Below are 26,486 nucleotides of genomic sequence, written 5' to 3'. Positions count from 1 at the left end.
ATAAGGAAAGCAGCACTCAGTAGAAGAGGCACAAGCAAATGTTTTGCATTTGAGGAAAATGAAATGTAGGCTAGAATAGCTTGAGGACAGGGTGTTTGGGTGTAGCAAAAGAGAAGGTAGGTGGAGCATATTTGGGTCAAACTAAGGCGATGAGAGAGACTAGGATGAAGCAAGCAAGGTGCTTACGGACCACAATTTGAAGAGGTACTCTCTGGTTTCTGCAAGTGCATGGTTCTTCATTATTGCATTCTAGGCAACTTACTTGCCTCACCCTAGGCCCTTGGTGACAAAAAGGCGTCTTTGGGGCAAGGAGGAGTCACTAAAGACTTATATAATTGGATTTGTGTTTTAGAAAGGGCGACGTTTAGTCTAGAAGTGTGGCATTGGACTAGAGGACGCTGAGACTAGAGTAAGAAAGACATGTTAGGGAGCTGTTAAAATAATCCAGTTAAGAATGACGAGGATCTGTATAGAGGAGCCTTCCTAGGCTTCATCTCCCATGTAGTCAATTGAAAGTCTATCAATTTTATCTCCCAAGTAACTTTCATTACCATTTCCACTGCTAAGCCCTTACCTTTGCCTGTCTGGATTCTGCAACAGCCTGCTTCTACTCTATGCTGGTCACTGCTGTCCAAGTAATCCAATATATAGATCTCATCATGTTGCTTCCTTTCTCAAATTTTTTCATGGATCTCTAGAAGGAAAACTACTCAGCAGATAAGATCACTCGTAATCTGTCCCTCTCTGTCTAGTCTTTTCCCCTATTCCCTGCTCTCAATCTTTGCTTTAGCAATACTGACCTCTTGTAGGTTCTCAACTGGAGCATATTCTCTCTTGTTGATGTGCCTTTGCCTATGATGTTCCCTCTGCCTAAAATGTTCTTTCTCCTTTAGCCCATCTGGAATCTTATTTGGCTCTAATGCCAGTATTGGCTATCCATTCATCACTCAATTGTCATTGGAGCTGCCTTGTTCTTTCATGTCTAAGAGCTGAATGCTCTTATGCACTTGACCCAGGTGAAGATAATAAATCCATTCTTTGGGATTATTTTAAAGTAGGATCTCTGCTTTTGGAGAAAACTCTAAGATGGCAAATTAAGAAGTGAGAGATGAAGAGATCATGAGGGAATCCTAGCAATGTCGAGTCCCTGGCTTTACCTACCCTTCCCTGGGTCAATAAATCCCCCCCCCTTTTTTTTTGCCCAGCTCACAAATGTGTTTCAAGTGCCAAGACAGTGATCCCTGCTGGAAACCTCTAATTGCAAGCATCCTTGTCTATTGATCTCAGTGTATTATAATTTTCTCGATGATCTGATGTGATAATCTGAAAAAAGTTTGAGAAGCACTAGCCTAAACTAGAGCACTGATTCTCAGCTGGGGGTGATTTTGCCCCCTGGGGGACATTTGATACGTCTGGAGACATTTTTGTTTGTCACCATTGGGAGGAGGTGCTACTGACATCTAGTGCAGTGGTCCCCAACCTTTTTGGCACCATGGACCAATTTCATGCAAGACAATTTTTCCACGGACTGGGGGTAGGGAGGCAGGGATGGTGAGCAATGGGGAGCAGCTGTAAATACAGATAAAGCTTTCTTGCTCACCCACCACTCACCTCCTGCTATGTGGCCTGATATATCCAACAGGCCTCAGACTGGTACTGGTCCACAGCCAGGGGGTTGGGGACTGCAGATCTAGTGGGTAAAGACCAAAGATGCCGCTAAACATCCTATAATGCACAGGAACCACCCTCCACAACAAAGGATTATTCAGTCTAAAATGTCAACAGTGTCATTTTTGAGAAAACTTGATCTAGGTAACCTGAACCATTACTCTACGAGTGAACGAGTGAACAGATGGTAACAGATTCTTGGCAGAAGCTTCAAATGCCAGAGCCAAATACTTCCATATTCAAATTAAAGTACCACCTGGAGGGGGGGAAATTACTTCTCCCTCATGTCAGGCCAAGTCTGAGGGGCTTCGAGAGGACCGTTTGGAAAAAGATGACATGTGTCCACTGGAATCTTGGAGAAATGAGACCTGATAACTGATTCACATCTGAGAAGTCTTAAGACAAGAAGCTGAGGCTGCCTCTGAGCAGAAGATGCACACAGGGCTGATTGGGAACAGCTCACACTTCTGTGCAAGATACTGGTATGCTTTTTGTGGACCAAGTGAATGCCCTGTGTAAGCTGGACTGAGTCATCTTGAGAGCAGCTGTCCAATAGAACTGCCAGTATGGATGAGATGACCCTAACCTAGGGATGGACCCCTGGAAACCAGGAGACCGAGATGTCTGTCATAGGTAGCCAGGCAGAAGATACATGGCTGAGCCAAGAAACTATAGGTGAGGGTTCCCCAGGGATGCACTGCATGAGAGAAAGGGTCAGCTTCACAGGGCAGCTACATCCGGAGGGCACTAACACCAAGCTAAAACTGTTTCAGTCCAGAAAGATTCTTTCTGTTTTTGTCTTCTCCAACCCTGGAGGGGCCCCAAACAAAAAGCTAGTCAGCCAGGGAGAAGGAAGAACAAGGTGGGGAGAGTGGCAGAGAATTTTTGAACTGCATAAGTCTGGTCATTTTTGACATTGCACTTTTCAGCATTTTTTTAATACTAGGGGGGAAAGACCATTATTTTATTATTAGAAAATAATTGGATGACTTTTTAATTGCATGAGATTGACAGGAAAAGCAAAATGCTTTTCTCAGATTTTGTACTAGGAGAGGGATCCTCAGAGATTTTCAGGGATAATAATGAGATAGAGTAAAGTTGGTTTCTGCTTGCCCCCTGCCAAATCTAGCTTGTTCATCAAATTAAGAACAACAGTTTAATTGGGTTTCTGGCACTTATAACCAAAAACATATTTTAAAGCCTCAGTTTAAATCAGGGTTTCACCACAGGGGGACTAATGGTGTTTTGGACTCTCCTGTCACATCAATGCAAAGGAAAGTGACTAATTCCTTCTTCCGCCAGTCCTCCTCAGGAATATTGCCAACTATCCACCCAGGGGACAAAACCACCCCCAGTTGAGAACCAATGAATATTTGAGTTCTTCAATGCTAGGCTCTGGGAATATTATGAACAAGACAGATAGTCACTGTTCTCATTGAGCTTAAGTTCAGAGGAGATAGGTAAAAACATAAAGTACACAAAAAAAAATCTTAAAATAATTACAAATTATAATAAATTCTCTGAAGGAAACAAGCAGGATTCTGAAATGGGAAATAATGGAGTGATATACTATGTTAAACAGAGCATATATAGGTAGGAGTTAGCCAGGTGAATAAGGGATAGGGTTCGGGAGTGTCTGTAAAAGTGTCTCTGACTAAGGGAACGGTATTTGCAAATGCTTATTTAGTCTCAGGTACATGAACAATAAAATGTATGTTTTGTACATTGCTATTTTTCACTTGCCATTACTCAGTTGCAAAAACAAGAAAGCATTTATTTTGATATGACCATTCAATTGTCTTCTTCTTTCCTCCCTTTTTCTATCTCTTCTTCTTTTTTCCTCTTTCTTTTCTTCCATCCTGTCATTTTTTCTTTTACCCTCCTTGCGTTAGAATACACTTCAGTACCTGGCCTGATGCACAACTCTAGGTCATACAATTCACATTACATTCTCCATGAATGGCACCTCTCGAATTCTACTCCAGAATCAGTGTGACTTAGCTGGGTGTCCACCATATGGAATGTATAATCTCTTCTCTCAGAGAGGGAAGTTAATTGATTTCCCAGTGATGGTGTTCTTCATTATAATCCATCGAGAGGTATTATTTCAAGAAAAGTAAAAGAGTAAGCCTTCTGGATTGAGGCATAAAAGGATAAAAATAAACACCCAAGAGTGGAGGGGCAGGAATCCATGGAAGTTAAAAGTGGGAGAGATATTGCAGAGTGTCAGAGTGCATTTGTTTCATGAGGACTGGTCCACAGCAAGGACTTTACCTGGTGTCCACATGAGAGGTACTTGCCTGCTATCATCTAGGCATGAGTCACACCTGCTTTGAACAGCCATGTCAGTTACTCTCCCTGAACTGACAGTGCCCTAGAACCCCTTCAGGACAGGTAAGCCCAAAGAGGACATTGGTTACCAAGCAAAAGAAAGGGAGTCTTTGGAGTTGAATTGAATTTGCTAGAATGCTATAAGAACAGAATACTCCTGATACATTTTCAATGCAAGAATTCTGGAGAAGAGATGTTTGCCTGTTTTTCTCTTTTGTTGCCTGTTTTTCTTATTGACTTGTGGAAACATATATGTACATGAATCTTTATCAGTTATATATATTTCAAATATCTTCTATTTGCTGGCTTGACTTTTCATCTCTTGATGTCTTTTGATACAGAAATGAGATTTCGTAGGTGACACATAATTTTTGAAGGAAAATTATTTAATGATGGGAACATTTCCTAACATCATTTTTCAAAATGCTCTCTCCACTGCCCCGGTCTTTCAAATGTAGTTATTTTCTCACTTATTTTTAAAAATATCACTTTAACTTTGAAGTGATAGGTTCAATGTATACATTACAAATTTTTTTGTGTTAGGTAGCATATTGCTGATAGCCACTTGTCATTACAGAAAACTTCAGAAATTTAGAACATTTGTCTTTTTTCAAACAAACCTATAAAATTCTCATTTAAGTCAGAAAGTTCTTTGCTGCAAGACGTCAGGGAACAAATGAGTTCACGAGCATTCTCTTATCTCTTTACAGAGGAGTATAAATATTTAAAACATTTAGACATTTGATTTTTTTTTGAAATGAAAATTAACTACCTTGCCAACATCCTGTAGCTTGTAAACTGTCATTTTTGAAATAGGCTGAAAATAAAAGGAGTAGCAGCATCATGAGTACCCTCCAAATTTGAAACTTCCATTCTCATCAGTAAACCCAGGGTAAGTTATCATTTGTGGTGCAAACTGAGGCCTCAGTGTCAATGTCTACATAGAATATTGTGTCATGGTTAATTTCTTTCATTTTTACCATAAAAATAAGTCTAAGCTCCTATATTTTCTACTTGTTCTCGATGGAGATTGAACATCTTGCACAACACTTGGGTACATGCTCCTATTTTGGAGACCAAAGAATTAGAGGTAATGAGACAGATTGAAACTGGCAATTTTAACAATTTTTATTAATTTAAAGGTTTTTATACATGGATTTGAACATCAATCGAATGAATTAACAGTTACGTAATTAGAAGGCGAGTCTCTTCCAATGCTCCAGGCACTAATCAGATACTAAGGTTTCTATAAATATTTTATTTGATCTTCTTGATTTTGGCCAAAGGGGAAAATGGTAGAGATAAATTTCTTCTGTGCATATGTGGAAAAGGGAAACATAATTGCATCCGGAAAATCTAGGTCCTAAGGAGTTGAGAGAAGAAAGATGAGAAAGGAATACAGTGTTGAATTGAGATAAGTCTAATATTACTTTGCACAAGGTCGAAAACCTGAGGCCCCTCGGTGGCCAGCCTTCATGGGATTCTGTAACGCATCGAAACAAGACCTTATAATGGTCATAATGTGATCGCAGAAGAGGGGGAGAACACATGTAAAAACGAAAAAAGCCCTAAACTTCAAACTGCCACAGGTACACGGGCCCTGTACAGTCAGCCGCCTTAGAAGTCCGAGCCCCAGGGCCCGCCAGGGTCCAGGCACCTGGGCCGAGCCCCACCCCCTGGGCGGGCTCTCTTCGGGGCTCCGCCCCTTCCCGCCCTCCAGCGACGCCCGAGACGCCTGCGGCGGCGGTGGAGACACCGGAAGGAGCCGCGGCTACTGCGGGAAGTGGCTGGTTCGGGAGGCGGGGACCCCACGGGCTGCGCTGCGGCGCCGTTTTCCGGCCCTCCCGACGCAACGCCGCTCCTTTACGAGGCCAGGGGTGGAAAAGAGGAGCTTGCGGAGGTGCGGCTGCGAGCCACCATTGGCCGCGCTGGCGGGGCCCGTGGGGAAGGCCGTGGAGGTGAGTGCTGCGCTGCTGGGAGGGGCGTGGGGCCAAAGGGCGCCGCGCCCGCCGCCTGGGAATGGTCTCGGTTCTCGCTTCCGCGCGCGGGGGGTGCGGCTGCTGCAGCGGCCTCTTTTTCATGGTCTTGGGTGGTGGTGGGCGCGCGGGCGGGAATAAGGCCTTGGCTTCCCAGTGCTCTGCGTTGCAGAGATAATCTGGTGGCCGCTCTGTCAGGGGTCGGCGGAGGACGCGAACCGGCTCTCCCCTGGGAAGCAGGAGGCGGGAGGAATAAAGTGAGCCTGGGAGAGGGGCTCCGCTCCCTTCCTCGGTTTCCCCACTCCGGCTTGCCAGTCTCTCGGCGGATGCGGGCGACTGAAAGCCCCGCCAGGGCACTGGGTTCTGGTTTTGCTTTGCGGCGCAGTTGGGGTGACGAGACCTGGTCTTGCAGCCCCGTTATTTATTGTTGCGAACGGAAAAACCGAGATGTCATCGTCCTTGGAATTTTTATTCCACCGATGTTTGATCCTCACTACGAGATTACCCCTTACCGTCTGTCCATCTGCAGCTTTTGTTTGGATCAAATTTCCACAGTGTGGTTTCACAGACCTTTACTCTGAAATATTTCTCACATACGAAATGCTCTTCATTTGAATAATATTTACAAGGCGGAAGTTGAGCTTTTCCATGAATGATGAGATTTTTTTCTAGGTGCTGTGCACTCAAGTGTATTGAGGATTTACATTCTCATATAATCCCTATTAGGCCTGGAAAATTGAGCCAGAGGGTGAAATACTGGCAGGAACATAAACTAAATGGAGGATGAATTTCGCCTCAAGGATCTCTAGACTTCTTGCTTAATAAATAAATGGAATTACAGAATTTTTTAGTTTAATCATATTTTTCCTTTAAGAAAAACTTCTTACAAAATGTAATGAGGCCGTCATAGTTCCATTTCTGGTTGAGACAAAACAGTAGAATCATCTGAAAAGGTCGGACCAAATCAGATTATTATAATAGGCTATTTGACGTGAACATAATACAAATATTGTTAGTGAATTCATACTATTAATATAAATAAGAGGGAAATTAGGAATCTTATTGAAAGACAATGCTAATTTTAAGAAAAAATAATAGCAATAGTTATTATTATGTTATTACTAGTTATGGTAGGAGCTTTATATTATTTCATTTACTTTGGCAGGATTGAAAAAAAGGACAAGATGAAAAATATTCCTGGAATAAAATATTGACCTGATATGTGCAAGAGGGATATTCTACTTAAGATTGCTTCTTATTTATGACCTGGTTTATTGTCAACTTTCACTTTTTCCTGCCTTTTTTGAGCTCTTTGTAACCTATCAATAAGCAAATCTTTTTACATAATTAGTTTAATGGCATTAGACTGTAGTAAATAGATGACTATTTTTTTTTTTTTAAGACTAGTCAAGTGCAATAGTGAGGAGGGGGGAAAGTAGTAGAACAAGGAGTTCAATCTGTAACTGACTGTGAACAATCAAGTGAGATAACTCACTACCTTCGGACCAGCCAATAGATGACTTTAAATATTTGAAATTCAGAGTTAAGGAGATGATAATTCTTACATTTGTATATTGCTATTAGAATTTTTAATGACCATTCTCATACACAACCTTATTTGATCCTCAAACCAATCCTCTTAGTAGGGAATGCCAAGAAATAAAGTCTTTCCCCATGACAGAAGCATTTCAAGATTGTGTAAGGATCAGAATTTCCTTAAAGCTGAAATAATTACTAAAGCAGCCTTTGACATAAACTGGAATTCAGATAGATTAAGATTGGGGCACTGTGAACTATAGCATATGACTGACTGTAGATTCTTCACAAGAAAATCAATTGTATAACATGCTGAGAGATTTTTGGTGAGAAATGCGAAATGCAGTCATTTCTAAAGAGGAAAATAACAAGTAACAGCTCTATTTAGTGTAATTTTTAAACTTGTTGAAAGTCTACATGTGATTGCAGGAGCATTTCCGTAAGTAGGAAACCTCCAAAGAATCTGAGATGAGTACAGTGGGTTTTAACTGTTTACAAAAAGGCACATGAATTATGTATAATATCGTATGCCTAGAACAGGTATTTAAGAAACAGTGGTGCATCCAAATAAATGTTGCTTTCAAATGTTATTTCAGAAGGCTAAAATAGGTCAGTGTTTTGAGTCTACCAGGGCAGGGCCATTTGGAAATTAAAAAGAATGAAACATGATTTCTGCCCTTAAGGAACTTGTAGTCAAGTGAGGCAGTTTTTTACACAATTATAGTAAGTGCCTTAGTATTATAAAAGTTCTTTAGGAATTTAGGTGAGGGAGGCATTACTTGTGATGGGGGCTTGGTGGAGATAGTATTTGAGATGAGTGAGCTTTGAAAGGTAAATATTGGAGGACATTTCTAATATGAATAGATTAACGAGTTCCTGGAAACGTACAAGTTATATTTGAGAAAGGGTCAGTAGAACAATTTAGCTGATAACAATTCATAGTTCATATGTTAGTAATAGCAGAGAAAGAAGACAAATTATGGAGACTTCACTGAAGGTGTTTGATCAGAAGAGGTTTGTGATCCACATGAATTCTTCTCTGTAATTGAGAGAAGATTGAGATGGGACTACTTGGGTGGCTTTATGTTAAGCTAGATCTTGACAGCATTACCTTTGTAGCCCTTGTGGTTTCTCTGTAGTCCTTCTTGAACTCAGACCTTGAGAGAAAGGACATGGGTGCAGGTGAGATGCTAGGAAGCATGAGTGAGGGAGTAGGTAGTCAGGGGGCTTACCCTTGTCCATGTTCTTGTATAACTGCCTCAGAATTGTCCTACCAAGTTAGTGAAAGGGGGCTAAGGTCGTCTTCTACCTATGACCAGTCTTCATTGATTGAGATTGCCACTAAAAATGCTGCCAGTACTTTAGTGTTCCCTGGTTAGGGCTGTGCAAGCTCCTGAGGTGCTGGAGGACTTAGTGAAGTGGTTCAGGTGGGAAGCTATCAGTATGCCTGGAAACTATCCATACCAGCTACAAGTGAACACTGAGGTGAGCTGAGGCCAGGTATCAACTGTGTTTGTTAATAAGCATTCTTATTGAGTAATCCAGATGTGAAAGAAAAGCCTCAGCTGGAGACCTAGAAGTGTGAGTTGAAGAGCAGTGGTGAAAAAGGCAGTAGAATTTAGTAACTGATAGAAAGTAAGGATGGGAACTTGGCATGGTGGTGCGCACCTGTTGTCCCAGCTACTCAGGAGACTGAAACAGGAGATTCATTTGAGCCCAGAAGTTTGAGTTCAGCCTGGGCAACATAGTGAGACCTTGTCTCTAAAAAAATAAAACAAGAAAGTAAGGAGGGAATCTGAGATGGTACTGAGGTTTGAAAGTTAGATAATTTGTGATAGAGAAGGGTTGGCAGAAGGTCATTGACTTTCAAATTAGTTATTTAAGGAGAATAAAAGAGTTACAGGGTGTTGAGGGTGAAAATAGAGTGTAGATGAACAGTCATTCGAAAAAGAAAATCTGGGTGGAGAGATGAACAGTGTTGCCACCCCACTAACTTAAAATGTCTGGCCCATATTGATTGTAAGTGTTTGTTAAGTTAGTCTCTATTCCTAGTGCTTAACACAAGTCCTAAAATATAGTAATGTGTTGAAAATATGGGACTGAATGTGACCTACAATAAAAACACCATTTCTTATAGTTTTTAACTGCTTATAAAATCCTGGTGGAGAAATTTCTAATATTTTTAGTGAAGGCTTTACTGTGTTTATTTGTTTATTTTAGAGATAAGGTCTTGCTCTGTAGCCCAGGCTGGGGTGCAGTGGCACAGTCATAGCCCAATGCAGCCTTGAACCCCTGGCCTCAAGTGATCCTCCCACTTTGGCTTCCCAGAGTGCTAGGATTACAGGTGCAAGTCACCATGCTCAGAACATTACTGTATTTAGATGAATAAATTTTGTTCATTTTATAAGCCCCAATATTATAGTCCAGTAAACAAATTAAAAAAAAGATCGACAGTTTCTCATACAGTATTTCTCATTTGATTATGGTTGTTGCATTTATTTTTCCATGATTCTACATGGTCTACGTAAGAATTTTTAATGACTGTCCTGTAATGCCTCTGTACTGTTATTTAACGCTTAAGCTTGCTTAGAAGTTAGACTTAAGAACTAATACCAATACTACTTAAGCTATTCTAAGAAGGAGGGGATACTCCCAAACTCATTCTATGAGGCCTATGTCACCCTGATACCAAAACCAGACAAAGACAACAAAAAAAGAAAACTATAGGCCAATATCTCTAATGAACATAGCTGTAAAAATCCTCAGCAAAATACTAGCAAACCAAATGCAACAACACATTAAAAAGATTATTCATCATGATCAAGTGGGATTCATCCCAGGGATGTAAGGATGGTTCAACATATGCAAATCAATCAATGTGATGCATCATATCAACAGAACAAAAGACAAAAACTATGAACATTTCAATTGATGCTAAAAAATTTGATAAAATTCAGTGCCTCTTCATGATTTAAAAAACTCTCAAAAGTATAGAAGGAACTTAGCTTAATATGATAAAAGCCATATAAGACAGACACAGAGCGAGTATCATACTGAATGGGGAAAAACTGAAAGCCTTTTCTTTAAGATCTGGAACAAGACAAGGATGCCCACTTTCACTACGGTTATTCAACATAGTACTGGAAGTTCTAGCTAGAGCAGTAAGACGAGAAATAAAGGGCATCCAAATTAGAAAGGAAGAAATCACATTATTCTTGTTGCAGATGATATGGTCTTATATCAAAAGAAACCTAAAGACTCCACCCCAAAACTATTAGAACTAATAAACAAATTCAGTAAAGTTGCAGGATACAAAATCAACATACAAAATTCGGTAGCATTTCTATATGCCAACAGTAAACACTCTGAAAAAGAAACCAAGAAAGTAATAGCTACAAATAAAATAGAATACCTAGGAATAAACTTAACCAAAGAAATGAAAGGATCTCTATAATGAAACTATAAAACATTGTTGAAAGAAATTGAAGAGAACACAAAAAAAATGGAAAGAGATTCCACGCTCATGGATTAGAAGAATCGATATTGTTAAAATGTTCATACTGCCTAAAGCAATCTACAGATTCAGTGTAATCCCCATCAAAATACCAAGGACATTCTTGACAGAAATAGAAAAAATAATCCTAAAATTTATGTGGAACTACCAAAGACCCAGAATAGTTAAAGCCATCCTGAGCAAAAAGAACAAAAATGAAGAAATCGGGCCGGGCGCGGTGGCTCACGCCTGTAATCCTAGCACTCTGGGAGGCCGAGGCGGGTGGATTGCTCAAGGTCAGGAGTTCGAGACCAGCCTGAGCGAGACCCCGTCTCTACTAAAAATAGAAAGACATTATATGGACAACTAAAAATCTATATAGAAAAAATTAGCCGGGCATAGTGGCGCATGCCTGTAGTCCCAGCTACTCGGGAGGCTGAGGCAGTAGGATCGCTTAAGCCGAGGAGTCTGAGGTTGCTGTGAGCTAAGCTGGCGCCACGGCACTCACTCTAGCCTGGGCAACAAAGTGAGACTCTGTCTCAACAAAAAAAAAAAAAAAAAAAAAAAAAAAAAATGAAGAAATCGGCCGGGCGCGGTGGCTCACGCCTGTAATCCTAGCACTCTGGGAGGCCGAGGTGGGCGGATCGTTTGAGCTCAGGAGTTCGAGACCAGCCTGAGCAAGAGCGAGACCCCATCTCTACTAAAAATAGAAAGAAATTATATGGACAGCTAAAATATATATATAGAAAAAATTAGCCGGGCATGGTGGTGCATGCCTGTAGTCCCAGCTACTTGGGAGGCTGAGACAGGAGGATCGCTTGAGCCCAGGAGTTTGAGGTTGCTATGAGCTAGGCTGACGCCACGGCACTCACTCTAGCCTGGGCAACAGAGTGAGACTCTGTCTCAAAAAAAAAAAAAAAAAAAATGAAGAAATCACATTGCCTGACATCAAATTATAATACAGAGCTGTAGTAACCAAAACAACATGGTACTGGCATAAAAACAGACACATAGACCAATGCAACAGAATAGAGAACCAGAAATAAATGCACACATCTATAGTGAACTTATCTTTGACAGAAGTTCCAAGAACATACAGTGGGGAAAGGACAGTCTCTTCAATAAGTGGTGCTAGGAAGCTGTATATCCATATACAGAAGAAGGAAACTAGACCCTTATCTTGCCATATACAAAAATCAAATCAAAATGGATTAAAGACTTAAATCTAAGACCTGAAACTATGAAACTCCTAAAAGAAAACATTGGGGAAATGTTTCAGGACATTGGTCTGGGCGAGGACTTCTTGAGTAGTACCCCCAAAGCACAGGCAACCAAAGCAAAATTGTGCAAATGGGATCACATCAAGCTAAAAAGCTTCTGCACAACAAAGGAAACAATTAACAAAGTGAAGAGACAACCCACAAAATGGTGAGAAGATATTTGCAAATTACCCATCTGACAAGGGATTAATAACTGGAATATATAAGGTGCTCCAGCAACTCAATAGGGAAAAATCAAATAATCCCATTTAACAGTGGGCAAAGGATCTGAATAGACATTTCTCAAAAGAAGACATACAGATGGCCGATAGGTATATGAAAAAAATGCTCAACATCATTAGTCATTAGAGAAATGCAAATCAAAACTATAATGAGATACCATTTCACTCTCGTTAAAATGGCTTTTATCAAAAAGGCAGGCAGTAACCAATGCTGGTGAGGATGTGGAGAAAGGGAAACGCTTGTACCCTGTTGATGGGAATGTAAATTAGTGCAACCACTATGGAAAACAGTATGGAGGTTTCTCAAAAAACTAAAAATAGAACTACCATATGACCCAGCAATCCTACTGCTAGCTATATATCCAAAAGAAAGGAAATCAGTGGTATATTGAAAAGATACCTGCACTCCCATGTTTGTTGCAGTCCTATTCACAGTGGCTAAGATATGGAATCAACCTAAGTGTCCATCAACAGATGAATGAATAAACAAATTGTGGTACATATGCACAATGGAATATTCTTAATATGTAGCCACAAAAAAGACTGAAATCCTGCCATTTGCAACAACATGGGTGGAACTGGAGAACGTTGTGTTAAGTGAGATAAGCCAAGCACAGAAAGACAAGTCTTGCATGTTTTCACTCATATGTGAGTGCTAAATGTTAAAAACAATTGATCTCATGGAGACAGAGAGTAGAATGATAGTTACCAGAGGCTGGGAAGAGTAGCAGGGAGGAGGGGGATAAAGTGAGGGTGATTAATGGATGTAAAAATATAGTTGGATAGTTAGATAGAATGAACAATATTTGGTAACACAACAAAATGACTATAATCACCAATAAGTTAAGGTATACTTTAAAAATAACTGAAAGAATAGAATCAGAATATTCCTAACACAAAGAAATGTTAAATGCTCAAGGTGATGGATATCCCGGTTACCCTGATTTGATTAATTCACGTTGTATGTCTGTATCAAAACATCACATGTGCCCATAATAGATATACAACTATTATGTATCCATAATAAATAAAAATTTATATAAATAAAAGAAGTGAGACTTAGGGTGAAAATTACCATCCCCTTATTTGAGCCTATATTAGAACTCTCTCATTCATTAATTTGCTTATATTTTCTCACTCTCTTTCTGGTATTTGTCACAATTTTTCAACTAATGAAGGCTAAATTGACCATATTTTGCCATTCATTGGACAGATTTTCTTTCCTTTGTAAAAAATGCTAATTAATATTTACAAATCTCAAAGGATTTCATTTGGAGTTAGGGTTGCCAGATTGAAGTTATGCTTTAGGATGATTGTGGCAATGTTAACAGTAGATTCCAGAATACATAGATTGTAGGTAGAGAAATCAGTTAGGAGACTATGTATTTCTCTTAATAGATTTAAGGCTCTCATTAATTAAAGTGTTAAGGGTCAATGAGAGGGAGGAAGGTGGAAGGGTGTGGTAAAAACCTATTTAACAGGTACAGTGAACACTATTAGGGTGGTGGACACACTAATAGCCCTGATATAAACATTATAAAAGCTATCCATGTAACAAAAACTTCTGTACCTCCTTAATACCTTGAAATAAAAAAGGAAAAGGGTCAATGAGACATGTTTTTAGGAAGAGGGAACTAAAAAGATTAGTACTAAATGTCTTTTTCTATGTTATGGTTTGAATGAAAATTAAGGATTTTGTATGCTAGAATAGTTGTTTAAAGGACAAGAAACAGTTCTTTAAAATGCTTGTCAATAGATTTCATAGTTTATTTTTTTTTATTTTTTTATTTTTTTGAGACAGAGTCTCACTCTGTTGCCCGGGCTAGAGTGAGTGCCGTGGCGTCAGTCTAGCTCACAGCAACCTCAAACTCCTGGGCTTAAGCGATCCTACTGCCTCAGCCTCCCGAGTAGCTGGGACTACAGGCATGTGCCACCATGCCCGGCTAATTTTTTGTATATATATATTTTAGTTGTCCATATAATTTCTTTCTATTTTTAGTAGAGACGGGGTCTCACTCTTGCTCAGGCTGGTCTCGAACTCCTGACCTCGAGCGATCCACCCGCCTCGGCCTCCCAGAGTGCTAGGATTACAGGTGTAGATTTCGTAGTTTAAAAGTCTCTGTGAACACTTAGTATGGATTGATTTAGAATGAAATAAACTTACCTGTTTGTTATTACACTTTTCACTGATACTTCCATTAGTCAGTTTTTGTTTTTTGGTTTTTTTTTTGACTTGCTTTTATTGTGTAGGGGTTTTCTTCCATGAATATCGAAAGATAAGCCATAAGCTTGTTATTGTGTTGTATTTTTTCTATTAAATGTAAAGTGCAATATTTAAAATGGCACCACTGGACTAGTACTGATGGAACCATAGTCTAGGTTGAAACTGTTGAAAGACAAATTAATTTTTCAATAATTGTAGAATTTTAATTAAATTCTGAGTTTTTAGTGCAAAATACTGTTCTTTGAAATACCTCTGACAGTTGGTTATCCAACCTCAGTGTAATGATTATGGGGAACATGCTACTTCCTTGGAAGTTCATCTATATTTGAACCAAAATCTTCTCCATTGATTAGATTTGCTATTCTAACTTTCTCAAGTTACATAGAAAAGAAAGGATCCCTCTTTCTTTGGTCATCGTGTTTGAATAATTGGGACATGTGTCAAGTCCTGCAACTTTTGCTTTCTGCTGTGTAAACATCCATGCTTTTAATTGTTGCTCATGATAGTTGACATTTATTGAGTACTTGCTATATCACTCTCTTCTAAGTACTTTATGTATGTTAATATGTTAATATATTTGTTACATGTAATTATATAATTATGTATTAATAATATATATTAATCGTTCCCAAAACACCATGAAGTAGATATTTATAATTGTATCAATTTTTTGGTTGAGAGAACTGAGGCATAGAGAAGAAATCTACCTATGGTCGCAAACATAGGAGATAGTGTTTAAGGCTTTCTATGGGAGGCACTCTTATTCTATACCTTTTAGTATTCTTAGATAAAATACTGTATTCCATCTATAATCTACTTAGTTTATGAGTACATTGAGACTGGCTACTTTTTTATTCTGAAACTTATTCTGTTGATTAATTAAGAATTGTATTGTGTCATAGACCTTCTAGGTCTAGAATCTAAATACCCGAACCATTTTTTTTGGCCTCACTTTATATGGTAGATTTTTTGAACCCCGATATAGAATATTACCTTCATCCTCAATTATATTTCATCTTGTTAATTTTAGCTTATTTTTCTAAATAGTTTAATTTTTCTCTAAAAACTTATTTTTTATAATTTTAAGTTTATAATTAGATTTCACTGGCCTGCGTTCTGTATCTTTATCCAGATTTTTGTTTAAAATATTGAACAGTTCTGCCACCTGCTAGTGAAGACTTCCTTTTGCATTCATATTAATTTTACATATAACTATTAAATAGCTACCAATTCTCCTGACATAATTTCTTTGTCATGTAAATCTGACTTTTTATGAATAGCTTTACTTTTTGGAATAGACTAGACAATTGATTATAGGCAGTTTGTCAATATTAAACAGTTCTCCTTAGGTTATCAACTATGCCCTGATATGTAACAAATATATTAATAGCATGGGTCCCTATGTTTTTCCTAATATTAAAATTTAAATATCTGATTATCTTCGTTTTTTTCCACCTACAGCTGCATCTGATTGTCTTCTATTAGGGTAGTAGGGTCAGAATTTCAGGCCTGGGCGAGGGTGGTGGCTCATGCCTGTAATTCTAGCACTCTGGGAGGCCAAGGTGGGAGGATTGCTTGAGTTCAGGAGTTCGAGACCAGCCTGAACAAGAGAAAGACCCCTTCTCTACTAAAAATAGAAAAAAATTAGCCTGGCATGGTGGTGTGCACCTGTAGTCCCAGCTACTTGGGAGGCTGAGGCAGGAGTATGGCTTGGGCCCAGGAGTTTGAGGTTACTGTGAGCTAGGCTGACACCATGGCACTCTAGCCCAGGCTACAGAGTGAGACTCTGTCTCAAAAAAAAAAACAAAAAACAAAAAAATTTGAGACCTGAAATATTCCCCCCTTAAAAGTAATATCTTTAAAAGCAGTTTTGATTTTTAATGTAGATGGGCAATTGAGCCCCCAATTTGTATATCATAGAGCACTGGACAAAACTGTATTTAATGGAATTAGAAACAACAGAACAAAAGTGGTGGAAAAGATAAATAAATCCCAAAGCTGGTTCTTTGCAAAGACCAATGAACTAAATGAATTTTAAAGAACTGCAAATTCTGGCTCATATACCCAATGTGCAGCTAAAACCAAACATTGTGATACTGGTGCTTGGAGATTGAATTTGGTCAAGGTGAGAAGACAGGGAGAGCAAAATCTTTCAGATCCATCTTAACAAAAGGATGAAGTAGGGAGCTTTTATGCAGTTAGGAAAGGAGGGGGAGTTTCAGAGTACTGAAGTGGGCAGTCAGTCTATGTTACTTTTAGTTTCAGATAATGCCTTGAGTAACCCAGACTTCTGGGCATCAGCAGTGAGTCACAACTTTCTCAAAGGCATTCATTCCTCCTGCAAAACAAGCTCATAGATTTTCCTCGTGATGCTGGAGTTTCTGCCACCTGCTTGACAAAGAAACGATACTTCGGCAGTTAATAATTTCTGTGAGAACAAGAGGTGCTGAGCAGGAAGCAGGCAGTTAACATGTGCAAGCAAAGAAGGGTCTAGTCAAGGTTTATATTATTTCAGTCATTAAAAAAAATGCTGGGGTACTAAAATCTCAAGGGGCTCAGCTATAAAACCTCTTCCATGAGGGGAAAGAATGGAGTAAAAATACACAAGATTAGGAATGAGGAAACACCATGGACCCCAAATATAGGAAAGATTAATCTTTGGCAAGTTTTCTTGAGAATATACATATAATGCTATGGTGCCAAAGTTATTTCAAGAGGAAATGGGTGATGTTATAGCAAAATACAAATAAGTAAAATTGACCCAAGAAATAAAAACTTGACCAGTTCTCATGAAAGGATTCAAAAGATGATTGAAGATTTGTCCTTGAAAAAAGCAGCATAGCAGATGGTTTTGCAGCTGAATTTCATTTAATTGTTGAAGAACAAACACATCATCATAATAAGAATGAACGCTATTCTTCACTATTAAAGATGCAGAGCTACTTAGTGCATTCTGTGAAGCACATAAACTTTTTTTTTTTTTTGAGCCAGGGTCTTGCTCTGTTTTGGGGGCTAGAATGCAGTGGTGTCATCATAGCACTCTATCCTCCAACTCCTGGGCTCAAGCAGTTCTCCCACTTTGGCCTCCCAAAGTGCAAGAATTGCAGACATGAGCCACTGAGCCTGGCTCGTGAAACACATACACTTTTATCTCTGATCAAAATGCTGCTAATCCTCCTGATTGAAGTACCAGAAAGAGCAAAAAGAAAAAAAAAAATGCTGCCAATGAAGATCAACCTTACTTGTATCTAGAAATATAAAATTTCTAAATATTAGATTAGTCAGTGGAATATAAGTATGAAGCAACAGACTAATAATGCACTTTGATCCAATAGGGTATATTGCGTCAATGCAAGGATCATTAAGTATCAAATCTTAATATAATGGATTATATGAACAAATGAAGCAAGAAATTTAGTAAGCCATTAGTAACTGTTGAGAAGGCATTTGATAAAGTTCATCAAGACTATAAAATATCTAAGTGAATTAAGAAGAGAAGGAAATTGTAGCAAATACCCTAAATATCAAGATCACTAAAATTAAGAACTTGATGAGGGTGCCCATGATCACACTTCTATTCAGTGTTGTCTTAGAGATTCTAATAAATGCATTATAACAGTAAAGTTAAATAATTGGTGTTAATATTAGAAAATAAGTAAAACTCATGTTTTCCAGTATATTCAGAGAATAGCCAAGGGGACTGAAAAGGATTAGTGAGAAGATGTGTCTTATAAAAATATTCTGTACAGAGGTAATCAGATTAATATAGTATTTGCATGGACAGATTAGCAGAAACAAATAGAGAATCCAGAAATCCATTATATGTACAAATTTAATAAGTGATAAAGGTAGTATTACAATTCAATGGGAAATGAGTAGATTATTTAATAGGTGGTGCTGGTACAACTGTCTTGCCCATCTGGAAGAAATAAAATTGGGTTCTTAAGATAAATTCCATATGGATTAAAACCTTGTGAAAATATGTAAGGATATGCTACAGATTTAGTTATACAAACTAGGATGAAGGAAACTTGAATCTCAGAAACTCAGAAGCTATCACAAAATAAGATGTATATTTAATTTTATAAGAATTAAAACCTTTTAATGGTAAAGGATACCATAGGGAAGTCAATGACAGTATTGGCATTAAGACAGCCATAAACCGGTGGAATAGAGTAGACAGCCCAGATATCAACCGTCATGTGCTGTATGTGGTCAAATGATTTTTGACAGTGGTGCCAAGGCCATTCAGAGGGGAAAGGAGAGTCTTTTCAGCATGGTGTTGAGCAAACTGTATATCCACATACAAAGGAATGAAATGGGACCCTTACTCTATACCACATACAAAAATTAACTCAAGTGGATGAAAGACCCAAAACATAAGTGGCAAAACTAACCCTTAGAAGAAAACAGGGAAAAACTTGGATCTTGGATTTGGCAGTGATTGCTTGGAATGACACCAGAAACATAGGCAAAACTTGAAACGGCCTTCAGTTAGAGCCATATTTATGGCTGGGTGTGGTGGCTCATGCAGGTAATTTCAGCACTTTAGGAGGCTGAGGTGGGACTATTGCTTGAGGCCAGTAGTTCAAGGACAGTTTGGGCAAAATAGCAACGCCCCATCTCTTAAAAAAATTTTTTTTTTTTACCGTGTTCCATTCTTTCCTTCCTTGCTTGTTCCTTCCATGTGGCAGGTGTTCTAGATGCCTATGATAGGAAGATAAATAAATGGCCAGGAGTTCAAATCACTCACTGACTGATGTAAGTGGTAGGCACAACTCCTAGAAGAAAACATAAGGGGGAACAAAACTCCACTTGTACCCCCTGAATCTATTGAAGTAAGAAAACATGAGAGAAAGCTTCTTGACATTGGTCTTGGGAACGATTTCTTGGATATGACACTGAAAGCACAGGCAACAAAAGCAAAAATAGATTAGAGGGACTATATCAAACTAAAAAGCTTCCGCACAGCAAAGGAAACAATCAACAAACTGCAAAGGCAACCTACAGAATGGGAGAAAATATTTGGAAGCCCTATATTTGCTGAGGGGTTAATCTCCAAAACATATGAGGAACTCCTACAACTTAATAGGAAAAAAATTAAATTAAAAAATAAAATAACCTGATTAAAAAGTGGGTAAAGGGCTTGAATAGACACTTCCCCAAAGAAGATCTATATAAAATGGCCATGAAGCATATGAAAAGATGCTCAACATCACTAATCATTGGAAAAATGGAAGTTAAAACCACAGTGAAATATCACTTCAAACCCAAGTGTCCATTGACAGATGAATGGATAAACAAAATGTGATATATAGTAGAATGTTATTCAAACTGGAAAAGGAAAGAAATTCTGACACACACTGCAACATGGATGCACCTTGAAGACATTATGTTAAGTAAAATATGAGAGTCATGAAAAGATACACTGTATGATTCCACTTGGGAGGTACCTAGTCAAATTCATAGAGACAGAAAGTATAATAGTGATTGCCAGGGGCTGGGGGAATGGGGAATAGGGAGGTTGATGAGTGTAGAATTTGAGTTTTGCAAGATAAAGTGTTCTGGAGATTGGTTGTATAACAGTATAAATGTACTGAACGCTACTTAACCATCTTTAAGTATGCTTAAGTATGCTTAAAGATGATTAAGATGGTAAATTTTATGTTATGTATATTTTACCATAATTAAAAAACTAAATAGATAAGTTTGAAAAAATATTCTGCAATATAGAGCACAGAGGATTACTTTTACAAGAAGAGGCTATGGACCCAATAGTAAAAAGGGCAAAAGATTTAAAGAAGCAGTTAATAAAAAAGCCAATTCAGGAGGCCATAACATTCGTGAAAAGACACTCAGACTTACTGGTTGTTAGGGTAATGCAAATTAATTAAAGTACTAGTGAAATATAACAATATGTCCATCAAATGACAGAATTAAAAAAACAGTACCTTTTGCTAATAGAGAAAACGGTGGTGTTGTGCAGAACATGGTATTCCCTTTTGATGTTAGTGAAATACATGTTAGTATAGCCCCTTGCAAGAAAGTAATCTTGCAAGACCAACCAGCCCATGTAAGATTAAATTTACAAGGATATTTTTCCCATCCAAGCACTAACCAGGCCTGACCTGCTTAGCTTCTGAGATGAGAAGAGATTGGGCATGTTTAGGGTGGCATGGCTATAGACTACAAGGATATTTTTAATGGCAGAATATGGAGACAAAGTGGCACAATGTGGAAACAAAATAAATATCCGTGAATAGAAGGATTGATTAAATAATTTCTGCAGTGCATGCATCATGAAGTCATGTATATTCATGAAAACAACACAGAAGGATGTCCATTAAAGTATTACTGAACAAGAAAAGCAGGATTCAAAAAAGTGGTAAATGATTGCATGTTTTTTGAAGAAACAGTGACAAATAAGGCCTTGTGTATTTGTGTATGATTATGTGACCATAGAAAAATGTTGAAGGATACATACAGATTTTATAGTGTAGATATGCTGGTGATAAATTCTGCTTTTGTATGCCTAAAGAAGTCTTTATTTTCATTTTGTTTTGTAAGATATTCACCAGGTATGGAATTCTATCTAGGTTGACAGTGTTCTTTCAGTACTTTAAAGATGTTGTCCCACTGTTTTCTGGCTTGCATTATTTCCAGTGAGAAGTCTGCTGTCATTTCTTGTTTCTCTGTACATTGTGGGTCTTTGTTGGCTGCTTTTAACTTTTTTTTTTTTTTTTTTTTTGTTAGGGAGTGGTTACAGACATTTTCTTTTCTTCTTTTTTTTTTTTGCTAGTTTTAAGCACCTTGTTTTTGATGTGCCATGGTGTAGTTTGTTCATGCGTTTTGTGCTTTGAGTTTGAATTGCTTGTGAATTTTAGGATTGTAGTTTTTGTAAAATCTTGAACATTTCCCCATCTGTCTCACTAATGCTCTGATTTAATTTTTTAAATCTTCTCTGTGTGTTTTAATTTGGATAGTTTCTTTTGCTATGCCTTCAAGTTCATTATTCTTTTACATTGTCTAATTTGCTGTTAATCTCATCCACTGTATTTTTCACCTCAGACATTGTGTTTTTAATCTGTAGAAACTTAATTTTTGTCTTTTTTTTCTGTCTTCCATGTTTCTCCTTAACATGTGTATGCTGTATTTTATTAATATCATCTGTGTTATTTCTGGGTGTCTTCTTTTTCTCCTCACTGTGGGTCAGCCCATTGTAGGCTTTGAGAATTGTTCTACTTACTCCTTTCCTGTGGTTCTTTCCCTATCTTGGGGTAGTTTAATCACATGTATGTGTTCACGGGTGCTCAACTGAATGAATATTTAATGGTAGCCCTTTACAGATCTCCAGAGCTCATTCACTGTCTATATGATCCTTTTGTCTCTGTTACCGAGATCTAACCACCCTGGCCTCCCGAAAGTCTCCACTCAAGGAGACTGCCAGATTCTGTTTGGGTTTTCCCCTAGCTGCAATGTGGCCTAGACATTCTCTCCAGGCAATAAGTTGGGGTGGTCATAGGGCTCACCTTGTTTTTATCTTCTTAGGACCAGTGTCCTGCACTGCCTGTTGTCCATTGTCTGAAAAACATTGTTTTATATATTTTGTCTGTTTTTTTTAGTTATTTAAGATGAGAATGTAAATCTGGACTCTGTTTGTTACGCATCTTGGCCATCGTTGAAAGTAATCGGGTAGGAGGGCAGAAGAATCTAACCAAAAAAGGAAGTGAGAGGTGGTAGGTGGGAAAGATTGTCAAACCTTTCCCCAAACATAAATAAGAAATAGAAAATATTAGCAAATACTGTAAATTTAACTTCACGCTCTGAAAGGCTGGAGCATGGCTTAATATTATGTAGTAATGTAACATTTAGAAATGTTTTCACTATTAACCCTAGAGTGGTTCCTGGTGAATTTTGTGTGTTGCAGTATAATAGTGGATTGATTATTTGATTTGATTTTGCTCAATCTTCCTTTTTGTTTTAATGGTTGTTTTAATTGTTTTAATGGTTTACTAATGTGTTACTATTTCAGCAAACTGCCGACAAACACTATTATAGGCTGTAGGGTAACAAAGGGGTTGTATACAGCATAAACTATTACATTGACCTGCAGGTTTATTGAATAACTTACAAACCATAAAAGAAATTAATTTTATAATATTTCTGAATGTAAAAGTTTCATACTGTTTCATTCTATCCTGGTAAGTTCCTTATCTCTTTCCCAAATAGTATTCTAAACCCCAAAGATGAATTAAGGGCAAGAAAAGCTCTGTTATTAAAAATGTACAGCCAAAAGAAGATCTGAAAATACTGAATTAGACTTGAGATCTTTATTCAGAAGTCGCTCACTTTACTTGAACTAAGCACTGTGAACTCATAAGTTTGCGTTCTGTCTAGAGATACTGGTTGTCTTAGCTCAGAGTGGTGGTGGGGGTTTTGTGGCTCTAGTGGGTAGAAGCAAGAATGTTGCTAAATATCCTGCAAGGCATAGGACAATCCCTTGCAACAAAGAATTACCTAGCCCTCAGTGTGAATAGTGCCAGGATTGAGAAACCCTGATATAAAGGGGCTCTCCTAATGCCGGGATACTAGATGAATTCTTTTATATTATCAGTAGGGCCTGCTGTTAGTGGGAAAAATGAAGCTTTTCATTTGAAGTTTCATTTCACTTCCTATTCTACCCTAAGGATATCTTTTTTTAAAAAAGATAAAAATGCTTCAAAATTGAGTAACTTGCCTATTCTCCCTTTAATTTATCCATAAAAAGTAAAGTGGGAGAGTGGGAAAAAGCAGCAAAGGTCATGGAGAACCAAACTTATATTTGTTTGTAGGTGTCAATTTTCATAAAATGTTTATTTGGTAGAGAAATTTCCAATTGTTCAAATTAACTTCAATTATGAAAACTTACTTAGGTATTTTAAAATATACTCTTTTTCAGGGTAGACTTGTAAACGTGTCATTCTTATGTTATCTTTTATTTAAATTATTTTTAATAAGTTAGCTTTTTTTTTTTTTTTTTTTTTTTTTTTTGAGACAGGGTCTCTCACTCTGTTGCCAGGGTTACACTGCAGTGGTGTCATCATAGCTCACTGCAGCCTCATGGGCTCCTGTCTCAGCCTCTTGGGTGGCTAGCACTATAGGTGCATGCCACCACACCTGGCTAATTTTTCTATTTTTTTGTGGAAATGGGATCTTGCTCTTGCTCAGGCTGGTCTTGAAATCCTGGCCTCAAGCAATCCTCCCACCTTGGCCTCCCAAAGTGCAAGGATTATAGACGTGAGCCACCTCGCCTGGCCAGAGGCATCTTTAAATTAATTTTTTGTGTCACTTTTCCTACAGGTATTACCTCATTTTGAAAGCCTTGGGAAACAGGAAAAAATTTCTAACAAAATGTCAGCTTTTCGAAATTATTGTCCACATTTGGATTCTGTTGGTGAAATAACAAAAGAAGATTTGATCCAAAAATCTCATGTAAGATATAGATTTTTTCTTCTACAAAACATTATATTCACTTTTCTCCCAATTATGCATTTTTCATAAATTACTATAGTACTCTATGTTCATCAGTCCCTTTTTAAAATATGTGTGATGTTATTAGTGAATTGTGTTTGGTTGTGTCAATATAACAAATGTCATCTCGATTTCTTTTCATAGGGTACTTGTCAGGATTGTAAAGTCAGAGGACCAAATCTTTGGGCATGCCTGGAGGTATGTGTATGTTTTTTCCTGAAAAGTTTGTTATAATAATAATAAATGTAAATCTGATTAATGATAACCAGAATAAATTTTGATACTTACAAAAAACATGTTGTAAATAAACATGTTTTTTAAAGATCATATTATTGATAACAAATTAAACTTTGGAAGGATTTTAACTTATAGTGCATCTGCAGAGTTTTTAGTAAATCATCCTGAGATATTTTACTCTTGCCTTTTATTAGAAATGTTGTAGCTTTTGGCTTAGAAATATATATTCTGGTTTTATTTTATGCCTTGTACCTTTTGGTTAAATTAGCTGACAGTGGAAAGGCATTTGATCATTGAGTTAAAACATGTAATCAAAACTTAATTGTAAATAAAATTATAATGCTATTATAAATATACACATATAAAATATCTTATTTTTCTTCCTGTATAATTATAGAATAGATGTTCATATGTTGGCTGTGGTGAATCACAAGTAGATCATAGCACCATACATTCCCAGGTATGTATATAAAAATGTTTAGTACAAGACATTTTTAAAAAGAGCCTGAAGGAGAGGGACCCAATATAACATTATTAATTCATGTTGTAATTCAAAATTTTGTGCTCTTTTATGAGTTAAAACTTCACTTATACTCTCTGTGAAAGATAGAGGGGTGCTAAGAAGATGAATATTAGAATAAATTAGTAATTAAGAAAGTATTGATTTAAAAAGTATATGTCCAGATATGTGGAGGTGATAGCTGGGATATTAGAAGGTTATGGAGGTTGAAGTCAGAGAATGGATGCTTGGGTTTGTGACATGGCCTGGCTAACTTCAAGTCTCAACTCATACCCTATTGCCTTTTCCTGCACATCATCCTAATTGGAGTCTCCTTTCTACTTTGCTCTGGTTATTTGGTACTTCCCGTGTGACTCTGGCATGCCTATTTTAGAGTATAAGGTAGAGCTCCCATTCTACACTATAAGTTTCTCAAATGCACTGTTTTTAAGATGCACATTGATGTCTCTACAACATCAACTGTTCTCAACCAGGATTCCTCAAGAGAATTAGTTAAGCCCATATACCCAAAGCTCTAAGGCATCATGGTGCATGATTTGCTTCTCTTTTGTGCATCTGGAATGGTACTTGCTATGTATCATCCTTGGGAGATTTGTGAAATCAGTCACTCAAGTCATTTTCTGTAGGGCTTAATTCTCTTGCAAAATTCTGGTTGAGAAAGGCTGAACTTTTATTTCTCCAAGATCATATATTCCCTATTGCTTGAGCTCGTCTATGCTTTGACCCATGTCATTTCTGTACTTTTGCCATTCCGATTTCCTAGAATAGTTATTTGCTATTGTCAGTTATTTTCTTGTGTTATACTTATTTGTCAGATGCAGAGATACTCTTGTATTTATCTTTGTATAATGAATAGTGGGAGGAAAATGACAATAGAATAATTTCTAAAGTAGGCTTAGATATTGTTACTATTCACTATACTTTAGCAGTTTATCTAAAAATTTGTTTTGGCACTCTAGATTACGTCTTTTGAAGATCTTGTTGTTCATCAAAGGCCAGCAGCTTATTTTCTATGATCTTTTGAAGAAATGTTTTCAAGTATGTCTAATTTTGGCTCCTCTTCTCCCTCTCATATGAAATTATGCAGGAGACAAAGCATTATCTAACTGTGAACCTTACCACTCTTCGAGTATGGTGTTATGCTTGCAGCAAAGAAGTATTTTTAGATAGGAAATTAGGAACTCAGCCTTCATTGCCTCATATAAGACAACCTCAGCAAACACAAGAAAACAGTGTCCAGGTAATAATCTAAATTCATTTAATTAAGGTATCAAACATTCAGGTAATTTCATAATTTGTCATACAGTTGAAATTTAAAAAAGGAATCCTGCCTTACATGTACTTTAAAAAATTTCTGTAATGTGCCTTTTTCCCCTTAAATGAAGCACTTATGCTCTTCTTTCTTGTGTAGCATACAGTGATAGATTAGGGTGAGATTGAAGCCACCTGTCTGAAGATGGAAAAGTAACTCATGAATTTTAAAAGCTTTA

General features: G+C 37.7%; 1 protein-coding gene across 3 annotated transcripts in view; it reads left to right on the top strand.

Annotated features, from left to right (window-relative positions):
- The first annotated feature begins 5,805 nt into the window (after positions 1-5,805).
- USP33 (ubiquitin specific peptidase 33) overlaps positions 5,806-26,486 on the top strand; it is a 61,240-nt gene continuing 40,559 nt past the window's right edge. For 2 of the 3 annotated variants that reach the window (XM_069478107.1, XM_069478106.1), the window contains exons 1-5: positions 5,806-5,957; positions 24,069-24,200; positions 24,384-24,437; positions 24,874-24,936; positions 26,084-26,236. In XM_069478107.1, coding sequence (XP_069334208.1) covers positions 24,120-24,200; positions 24,384-24,437; positions 24,874-24,936; positions 26,084-26,236 — 351 coding nt within the window. In that variant the 5' untranslated portion in view covers positions 5,806-5,957; positions 24,069-24,119. Of the gene's footprint in view, positions 5,958-24,068; positions 24,201-24,383; positions 24,438-24,873; positions 24,937-26,083; positions 26,237-26,486 lie in introns of those variants that run through there. The other variant, XM_069478105.1, reaches the window with a different exon arrangement.

This window comes from Eulemur rufifrons, chromosome 8 (genome assembly GCF_041146395.1).
Source record: "Eulemur rufifrons isolate Redbay chromosome 8, OSU_ERuf_1, whole genome shotgun sequence".
In the NCBI taxonomy this organism is placed as follows: Eukaryota; Metazoa; Chordata; class Mammalia; order Primates; family Lemuridae; genus Eulemur; species Eulemur rufifrons.
Note: the sequence above shows the minus strand (reverse complement) of the source record. Positions and strands in the feature narration are given on the sequence as shown.